Source organism: Echinops telfairi, unplaced genomic scaffold (genome assembly GCF_000313985.2).
Source record: "Echinops telfairi isolate 266 unplaced genomic scaffold, ASM31398v2 ScPeMD7_7420;HRSCAF=8458, whole genome shotgun sequence".
NCBI lineage: Eukaryota > Metazoa > Chordata > Mammalia > Afrosoricida > Tenrecidae > Echinops > Echinops telfairi.
In genome coordinates, this window is record NW_022111320.1 from 49,236,892 (window position 1) to 49,247,604 (window position 10,713).

Below are 10,713 nucleotides of genomic sequence, written 5' to 3' on the forward strand. Positions count from 1 at the left end.
CCCCCCCCCCCAGGCTTTACTTGCCAGCTCAAAAACTCCCCTGGACTGTGGTGAGCCCAGACCTCCCACATGGCAGTCCCTCCAGTGTGCCCCCTGGGCTGTCGCGGTCATCTTGGTGCTGCCCCGGCTTCTCCCTCCAGGAACAAACTTTGTAACAGACAACCTGGCTGCATCTCCTTGGTGGTTAATCCCATCCACAGCTCTCCATCAGAAAGCTACAAGCTGTCTTTTCAAGATGTACAGGGTTCTTTCACTACCTGGCCCTCTGACGTGTCCCCTCGCTGGTCAGCTCCGACCCTGTGCCTACACAGCATGCCCAGGAAGAGGAGCTTGTCCAGGTTTCCCCCCAGGAGCTCTGCTGGCACAGTGGCTGCATGCTGGCAGCTACTGGCAAGGTCCGTGTTTGGCCTCAGCCCACGGTGGGGAACGACAGGGGATGGGGCAGTCTGCAGCTTTGAAAGCCGGTGAGGGCAGTTCTACTTTGTCCTATACATTTCCCCATGGAACAGAATTTATTTGACAGCAACATTGGCATCATCATTTTGGCTAAGTGGTTCTCCAAACACACTGGGTAAGTCCACATGCTTTTGTCTGTCTAAAGCATACTCCTTTTACTTCAGGAGACTTATTAGAGACCAGACCACCTGGGCCTGCCACTTGTATGGTTTTGGACAAATCAATAATCGTTCTACACTGCAAGTTTCTCAGTTTTAAAACTGGGACTGAGAGGATCTATGTACTTCACAGACTGTCTATGAAGATGGAAAACATGATGACACGTATGAGCGTGCTCAGACCATCACCAAGGCACTCTGCCCATCTTGACAGAGTCTCTCGCCTCCGCGTCCTGCGTGCTGTGAGCCATTCCGGATGCCTCTAGAAGTCCTTTGCAAGACTATAGGGTCCTTGAGGATCTGACTATACAGTCTGTCGCTCTTCATTGTCCCCAGTGCCAAATGCAGGAAACACTGGGAGAATAACCAGGCTCCCCATTTCCTGCACCGTTTGGACTCCTCACCCCTTGCCGAGCCTCAACAGCCATGGGTGTGCCTCCTCACTCTATCCCCACAGCACCTGTGCCAGCCTTACATCCAGGGTACCATTCACTGTGGCTTCTGCTCTCCACATCCAGGTGGGAGACCTTGGATCAAAGAGGGCATGCTCACATTTGGCTTGGCACTCCTGGCATCAGTACAGGATCCAGAACAGGGCAGGTACTCAATGTTGACAGAGGCCACAAACCTGAGCCTTAGACGATTTCCCCAGAAGAAAATGACAGTGAGGTTTCTGGTGACTTAGTACCAAGAAAGTGGTAGCCCTGAGGTCTGCTGCTTTTAGTCCACGCTAAGACAAGGAGAGGATGAGGTTACACTCCATCTGTGCCAATTCGAGACAGAGGACTGCCTGAGACCGCTATCGGTCCCCTCTACAGACCTGTCAGTGACGGGAAGTACAGCAGCAAAAAAATACTTTAAGAGTTGAGAAAAGTAACGTCTAAGATTAGAGCAGGCTACACATGCTAATTACAATCATTTGCAATGATAATGAACCAATTAAAAAATGTCTCAACTATTAGTCAAGATCTGTATAAGCAAGTAAAGCGGATTCTCCAGCAGCCATTGGGCACAAGCATGCCTGGGGCCTTGACAACCTCGGCACAAAGGCTCCGTGGTTTTCCAAAACTTATACCAAATATCAGAGCATACGAATTCCCAAGGAACCTCCCAGAGACTGGTTAGTAACCCAATCATGGTCAGGTGCATTAGTAACTACTTGACAGTGAGGGTGACACACCAGTGTCACCAAGGCATGGCTTCAGCACACCTGGAGGAAATGGGGGAGAGTCCCAATTTAAATAAGCTTGAGTTAAATGGACCAAACAAACCAGTGTTAACAAAATAATTAAAAGAAGGGGAGGGGAAAAAAGGAAGGTAACATTCCCCCAAAAGAATTGGGGAGGCCAACGAGGCACACATTTTCCTGGTTCTATAGATATGCTTCGTCCTAGACACACTAAGGGGCGTTGGGATTAATGCTGGGCCTTTGTGTGACCCAATCAAAAAGCCAAACTCTCTGCCACGGAGTCGATGGTGACTCTAGGCCCCTGTGTGATCAGGTGCCGATTATTTTGACGCCAAAGGGAACCCGACAGAGAAGCAGGGACTTAAAAGGCCTGACCATTCAGAAGTGACTAAGCCTCAAGAATCAACAAGGGCTTTACATCCACACATCGCCCATCTCAGGTCATCATGAGGTCATTTTATTTTCCACGCGAAATCAGATTCAGCCAATCAGAAGGAGAGGCGGGCAGTTTGGAGGTGGAGCGGGCACAGATGTGATCCTACACAATAGAGGAAGGGAAGACAGTAAAGTCTGGGAAAAGCAGATGCAGAAACCTAGGGAACATTTAGTGTGACCTCTGAAGTGATAATCTCGAATCAAAACATGGGTTAAAATATGTTCAGGGTGTGCTCTATTATGAAGATGAAAAAGAATGCAACTCATTTAAAAATGTTACATCAAATTTGTTTATATACATCCAAGTGCTGAAATTTTACGGGGTGAGCACCAGTCTTGTGAAAACACTCAATTACTAAGAGGTCCATGGCCTCAATTCCCCCTTTCTGCACCGAGGAGAGGACTGAAGAATTTACCCTTGAACTTGACAGGATGCCTGACATACAACATGTGCTCAAGAATTGGTTGTAACTGCAACTATTCATCTTCTGCCATCTGGACTGGCAGCTTCACAGGGAGAACCAGGAAGGCTTTAATTTAGGAATCATTTGATGAAATCATACTGTTTTATAGTTCAAATGAAAAGGAATGAAATGCAGTGCTGTGTATCAAAGACCCACAAAAGCTAAGAGCGAGCTAACGATCAATGTGGCCGACTTGCAGCTTCCAACTCAAACCAGAAGTAGCCCACTGCAGACACTTCTTATGCTGCTTTGTTTGGTAGGAACAAGGGACCCAGGGGGCTCTCCATCAGAGATTGGGGTGGGGTGGGGGTGTTTGGAGAGAAATATAACCCTCACAAAAAACCCAAAACCCTACCCAAAAGCTTGAGTTACTGGATGAAGTATGAGTAAAACCAAATAGCAAGGTAAGAGTAGATGGAACCTGTACTCTCTATACGAAAATGTCGAGCATTCCCATCAAGCCCAGGCGGGAAGTGGGGCTGGACAGCAGAGGCAGAAAGGTCCATCTGAACAAGCCTGGGATGCGGCCGCCCAGAGACACAATCACACAAACCCATTTGGAGGGTAGGTATCTGGAGAGATGTACTACTCTCATAATTTTGCCTCGGCACGCTGACATACAACACTTACTTCTTCGAACTAGCCTTTTCTGAACTGGTGACATTAAGAAAATTTTTCAAAAGTGAATTTAATTCCTTATTGTTCTCAATTTTATGAACACATTTGTCTTAATTCCACATGGGAACTTCAAAGCAGGCCCACAATAGGCTCAATTAGGAAAACGATCCCTTGCCCTGCTGGGCCTCTCATAAACTGGTCTGATGCAATTAAGACCTCCCGGAAGCATTCACTAACATGGAGGCAGACATGCCCTATGACCCATTCCTCAGTGGACACCTAATTCTACTCTCAGAGACACACGGAAACGAAAGGTACAAGAAGTCTGCCAAAAGGCACCTGCGCGAGCACACTCGCAGCCCGACCGTCCACCGGGAGCACGGCCTGCCCAGGGGGCTCTTCTGGTACATACACGAGGCTCTGAAGTCACACTGGAAATGTTTACAAGGTTTTATTCAGATAAGGGCGATGTCAGCTGTTGTAAAAATAAATTTACGGTGCCCAAATAATTTTTAAATTGTGAGGGACAGGACTGGCTCTTCCATCTCAAAAGTTTGCCGACCCCTGGACTAGGGAACCGTGCAGAGCCACACAGCAGAGCACTGACCAGCAAAGATTAGAACCAATCTCTAACCACTCACTACAAGGAGGGGGCACCGCACGTGCAGCGCACACAGAGCAGACTCACACCTCACTGTGGGGTTCCCTCTCAGTATCATCCAAACACAGGCACAACTAGGCTACTGTGTTCCAAGCAGGGACAGTCATCACCTATGGGAAGGGTGGCAGGTGGGAAGATCAACAAGGGACCTCTGGATGCTGGTGGCACAGGTGTATTCTCTGAAGAGCTATCAAGCTAACTACCGTATATACTCAGGTATAAGCCGAGATTTTCAGCACATTTTTTTAATCGTTTTATTAGGGGCTCATACAACTCTTATCACAATCTACACATACACAAATCGTGTAAAGCACATTTGTACATTCATTGCCCTCATCATTCTCAAAACATTTGCTCTCCACTTAAGCCCCCAGCATTAGGTCATTTTTCCCCACCCTCCCCGCTCCCCTCTCCCTCATGAGCCCTTGATAATTTATAAATTGTTATTTTGTCATATCTTGCCCTGTCCGACGTCTCCCTTCATCCACTTTTCTGTTGTCCGTCCCCCAGGGAGGAGGTCACATATAGTTCCTTGTAATCGGTTCCCTCTTTCCAACCCACTCTCCCTCTACCCTCCCAATATCACCACTCACACCACTGGTCCTGAAGTTCCCTGTGTTTCCAATTCCTATCTCTACCAGTGTACATCCTCTGGTCTAGCCAGACTTGCAAAGTAGAATTGGGATCATGGTAGTGAGAGCGGGGAGGAAGCATTTAGGAACTAGAGGAAAGTTGTATTTTTCATCGTTGCTACATCGCACCCTGACTGGCTCGTCTCCTCCCCGAGACCCCTCTGCAAGGGGATCTCCAGTGGCCTACAAATGGGCTTTGGGTCTCCACTCCGCACTCCCCCCATCATTCACTATGGTAAGATTTTTTGTTCTAATGTCAGCACATTTTAAAATGCAGTTTTTGTTGTAAAATTAGGTGCCTCGGCTGATATCCAGGTTGGCTTATACCCGAGTATATATGGTACTCACTACTTGTACATTTTTCAACATGTAAATTTTATTTAAGTAAGAAGAGACTTTCTAGTCAGATTTTTTTTAACTTCTCAATTTAATCTTTTCCTTACAAAATCCCATTTATGTGAGACTGCAAAAGGACAGAGGGCTGGTTTGTTTTTGTGACACTTGATGAACGCTGGTCGTTTACAGACGAAGTCTCAGTAAGGGACCAGCTCTGTCTCAGTGGTCTTTGCTGCCTCAGCGCCTTCAACTGTTCAGCGAGGACAGGAGAGGTGAGGGGGCGCGCGCGTGCGCGCACACACACACACACACACCATCAAGGACGTCCCTTAGGGACGGACACGCTCTCTGTACATCTTTACAAGCGAAAGGCAGATGCGGGAACTCCTTGACAGCATTCTGTGAATGTCACGTGGGGTGGGGGTGGAGACAGAGAGAAAGAGTCCTTCCAAAGGGCTCTCTATAGTCATCTTAGATTGTGATATAAAAGAAAAATCATATAGGATAAGAACAATGTAATAGGGAGGAAGAGCAGGGAGGGAGGGGAAAAATGAGAAGCTGATACCAAGGTCTCAAGTAGAAAGAAAAATGTTTTTTTGAGAATGATGATGCCAACAAACTAAACGTACAAATGTGCTTGCCACAATGGGTGGATGGATGAATGGATTGTGATAAGAGTTGTACGAGCCCCCAATAAAATGATTAAAAAAAAATAATAATAAGCAGCACATACATATCCCTACATATTGCTCTTAGAAGAAAAGGCTGAAACAACAACAAAACAGCTGGATTTAGGTTCTTATGCTTCAGAGAGCTGCTATGAGCTAAAAAGGGGACAATTTGGCATTAAAAAAAAGGGTACAATAAACTGGAATACACCAAATATTCAAAAGCATATACACTCATAATATTAACATAAAAATTAAAAAATTATGCAATCCTAACAACCAAAACCTAAAAAAGAACAAAAACCTTTCATTGGTCACCTGGGGGTGGGGGGGTGGGGGGGGCACCACAAGTCATTTGCAGATAACTGATAAAGGGAAAGAAGCAAGCATGTTTGCTTGTTTTTTAAAATTTACTACTAAAAAGAGATACATTGCTTTATTAACCAATCACTGATTATTACCTACAGAGTATATGTGTACTTGCTTTTACATTGAAAAAATGGTTTGTCAGTTATTAGTAGCCAATAATAAATTCAACTCTCTTTTTTGACCAACTATCAAGCTCTAGATTATAGCACACGGAGAACATTGCATTCTAATCTCTAAATTGGGAGTAAAAAATGTTTACAGAAATAAATATGAGGAATCTGATAAGCTGCTAAAATATGTTACGGCAAATAGCTATGAAACCCTAGTAAAAGGCTCCTTTAGTTTCTCAGCATCTATAAACAGCTTCACAAATTGTTTGGAAAATCAGCTTAGAGGCAAATAACAACCTGCGTGCCCCATCCCGTGCTTGCAGCCAACTACTCCTGAGAAAGACCAAGCAGCACTAGTAATGGAAGATCACACTGAAGCCTGAAGCTTGAACGCAAGCCCTGGTTCCGGCTCAGTTTTCTGCCTCCATCAGAATCTTCACTAGGGAATGTAAGTGAATGCCTGTCTGCAGAATCTCCTCCTTCAGCGCTGTGCAGTCGTTTCTGTGAGGGGCTCGGTGTGAATATCCATCTCAGAGGCATTTACTATGGCTTTTACTTTTAAGAGATAGCAGCATACCACTTTGTCACTGTAAAGGCAAAAGTGACCTCTCAAGGCAGCAAAAGTCGCATGGGTGGGATAGAGATGGAAACCAATGGCAACCCCGCAGGAGCCGCAGAATTAAAGGTAGTCAATACTTCCTAATGCCGTGACCCTTTCATACAGTTCCTCATGTTGTTTTGTTAAAGTACAACAATTACTACCAATTAAATCTGAAAGAAATAATCAGGAAAATGCCTTTCTACACCCTCTCATCATACTCATTCAATCGGTGTGCTGAGCAAATGAGAGAAGTTCCCAACCTGGGGGTTGAACGACATTTCACAGGGATCAACTGATTCATACCAATAGCAAAATGACAGTGATGAAATAGCAACAAAGTAATTTTATGGTTGAGGGGACGGGGTGGTGTCACCACAACATGAGGAACTGTATGAAAGGATCACGGCATTAGTAAATTTGGGAAACACTGGATTATATGAAGAAGAAATCAGCAGCGGGATTAGAAGAAGGCTTATTAACAACATGTGATATGCAGATACAACCATACTTGCTGAAAGTGAGGAGGACTTGAAGTACTTGCTGATGAAGATTAAGGATTGCAGCCTTCATGATGAATTACAACTCAATGTAAAGAAAATCCAAATCCTCAAAACTGTACCAACAGGTAACATCATGGTCAATGGAGAGAAGATAGAAGTTTAAGGATTTTGTCTTGCTTAAATCCACAATCAATACTCATGGAAGCAGCAAGCAAGAGATCAAAAGATACACTGCACTGGGTAAATCGGCTGCACAAGACCTATTTATAGTGTTGAAAAACAAGGATGTTACTTTGAAGACTGAAGTGCAGCTGACCCAGCCGCAGCCCTGGCATTTCAATGGCCTTGTGTGCATGAGGAAGGTGGGCACTGAGTAAGAAGGAAGACCTGAGAATCGATGCATTTGAATGATGGTGCTGGAGAAGACGACGGAAAAGGACCACGGGCTGCCAAAGAACAAGCACACCTGTTTTGGATGCAAGGCCAGAGTGCTCCTTCCAGGCAGGAGAGCGAGCCCTCGCCTCACATCCTTTAGACATGTTCTCAGGAGACACCAGTCCCTAAAGAAGGACATCATGCTTGGAAAAGGAGGAGGGCAGCAAAGAAGAGGCAGACCTTCAGTAAGGCAGACTGACAGCACGCTGAACAGACGGGCTGACACATAGGCGCAGTTAGGAGGATGGCGTCAGAACCTACGAAGAACTCGTGCTTCCTTCAGTAGCTCGGACTCAACAGCATGGAACAATGGCCACCTGCTGTAACACTCAATGAAATCACTGCTGGAGGCGAGTTACACTTGGCAGCTAAAACCATCACAGGTGAAACCTGATGGGAAATTTCGTGACAGACAAATCAGCATACCTACACTGGACCCAAAGGGCAAACTTAATATCCCCAAATCACTGCCATTGCAAAGAGAAAGCCTGCCACGGAAAGTGAACCAGAACCGACAGTCTTTCTGTTGATGGGGAAAGGGGGTGGAGAGGGAGTTGGGGAGAAGGGTATGTGAAATGACCCAATGTGCTTTTAGCATACAAGCAAATAAATGAAAGCAAAGTCAACCGCTGTGATGGATGCATTGAGATTTAAAGATGTATTTACATGATATTAGAAATTATGGTTTTGTTAAAGGTGGTAACTATTGAAGCTGCATCATAGCAGTTCATTGGATTCCCACCCACCCACCCGCGCCCCCTGACTTCTGGTGCATGTACATCTTTTAAAAGGTCGCTAAAAAGTTTTAAAGTGTTATATACAAGGATGAACTTTACGTAACTCTTAGATAGATGAAGGGCCTTTCAAAGTGCATGGGAAAGCCCCAGTATCCTTCCCTTCCATTTCCCCACAGACTTTTGGAAGCACCCCATTGCCCATTCAGAGACAAATGACCCCAGCAAAGGGCACCGTGCAAAGAACAGGTAAGCTTTATGTGGGGAAGGCTGAAGCCAGACTGAGAAAACAGCGCCTGAAGCGTTGTGTCCCCTGGACAACCCTCAAGTCTTCTTCAGGAGCAGAGGCTTCCTCTCACCTGGCTGGGGCGGATGAGGTGGTGGCATCTGGTGGTGCATCAGCGGGTATGGAGGGGGCTGCTGATGCGGCATCATGCCAGGATGCCCTGCCGCTCCAAGTGGGGCCAGGCCAGGTCCTCCTGAAAGCTGGTGGGCCTGAGGGTTCTGCCCATGCTGCTGCTGCTCCATTTGCTGCCGGGCCCGTAATTCCGCGTATTTCAGCTGCTCCATGTGGAAGTTCTGGCGCTCAGTGAGCAGTTGCTGCCTCTGTTGTTCGAGCTATAGAATAGAAAGAAAGCAGGATAGATCCTTAGAACTGGATGATACACTGACATCTCTATGATAGTTCAATTTCCTGTGAATCATCCTCGACGTCACCTTGCCTCCTGCAGTAACTACTACTAGAGTCATTTCTCTGAGGTGCCACACTGCTAGGCGCACCCCGTGATCACAGGCAAGGCCTTCTCTAAGAATCTAAGCTCTGTCTTTGGAGCGTTTACCCTCTGGGCCCACTCGGCACAGCTAGCATAGGTATTCCTCAATACATTTTCAGAATAGTTTCCAGGACCCCCCAGGTTTGCAAGCTTCTCTTGTCACAGTGTGAAGTTCCCGTCACCTTCCCTGGTGCTCTCTTCTAGAAGTGACCCTTTGGGTCTAGTTCAGAATGTGACACCAGAGCTAAAACCTCTGGATGTGGTGATGTGGCCTCAGCCACAGAGCCATACGTTTCTCCAAGTGGCATTTTGATAATGATACTGCAAGTCCTAGCTCTCAAGGACCTTAAATTATACAGGATGTCTTATGCAGAGCCCAAATAAAAACCTGAATCAATCTTTATTTGAAAATTATTTAAACATTTCAATATTAAAGATAAACAAAGAAAAACGATTTATCATATGGGTCATGAAAGGCACAACCATGCACCGGGGAGTAGGACGCCATGGACATCACAAATGGTTACAGCGCGCTCCACTGGTAGCTGGAAGGTGGGTAGTGTGGGCCCACCTAGAGAGGCTGGCGATGTGCTTCTGAAAGGTCACGGCCTCACAAACCTGCTGAGTGGGTCTACTCTGTGCCCAGGAGCTCATCAAGAGCTGGGTCTGGCTTACTGGCAACTAGCAGCAGCAGCAACACTGCCTGAGTTGGAGGCCACTCAACACTCCCCAAATTAATTTAATTCAGGGCTGGAACAAAGCAAGAACTAGAACATGAGAGAGAATAAAAAGGCAGGTGTCTTTAAGTAAGGGGTATAAAGATGCTAAGAAAGGTAAGGAGACTTGTGTCTTTTCTTTTTCTTTTTAAAGTCTTTACATTGTGGGCTCATACAACTCACCACAATCCATACATACATCAATTGTATAAAGCACATTTGTACATTTGTTAACTTCATTCTTTTTTTAAAAATTATTTTATTGAGGGCTCGTACAATTCTTATCAGTCCATACATCCATCCATTAAGTACGTATGTACACCTGTTGCCCTCTTCAATCTCAAAACATTTGCCCTCTACTTTAGCCCTCAATATAATTTGCTCATTTCCCCCCTTCCTCCCCCCAACCCTTCATAATTCATAAATTATTATAGTTTTTTCATAAGTTACACTGTCTGATGTCTCCCTCCACCCTCCTCTCTGTCCATTCCCCAGGGAGGAGACTATACTTAGATTCTTGTAATTGGTTCCCCCTTCTACCCCATCTTGTGTCTTTTCAATGATGCCTCGATGCCACCATGATCCTTCACAAGAGCGGCATCTCTACAAAGCATTTTGAACAGCTGGGCTGTCTAGTACCGCAGCCAGTCTAAAATGAGATGCGCTCGATGTACAAAAGACAAACTGACTTCCAATGACTTGAGCAGTAAGAAACATTTTTTAAAACTTAAAAACAAACAAAAAAAAACCCCCCAAAACTTAAAAAGTCAAGATTATATGCTGAAGTAGTTTGCATATACTTGTTTAATTCCTTTCATTGTGGCTACTAGAAAATGTAAAATTACATACCTGGCTCAC

At 45.5% G+C, this 10,713-nt stretch overlaps 1 protein-coding gene across 1 annotated transcript in view; it reads right to left on the reverse strand.

Annotated features, from left to right (window-relative positions):
* SMARCC1 (SWI/SNF related, matrix associated, actin dependent regulator of chromatin subfamily c member 1) overlaps positions 1 to 10,713 on the reverse strand; it is a 132,449-nt gene that overhangs the window by 9,585 nt on the left and 112,151 nt on the right. The window contains exon 24 of the mRNA XM_045297402.1: positions 8,726 to 8,984. Coding sequence (XP_045153337.1) covers positions 8,726 to 8,984 — 259 coding nt within the window. The remainder of the gene's footprint in view (positions 1 to 8,725; positions 8,985 to 10,713) is intronic.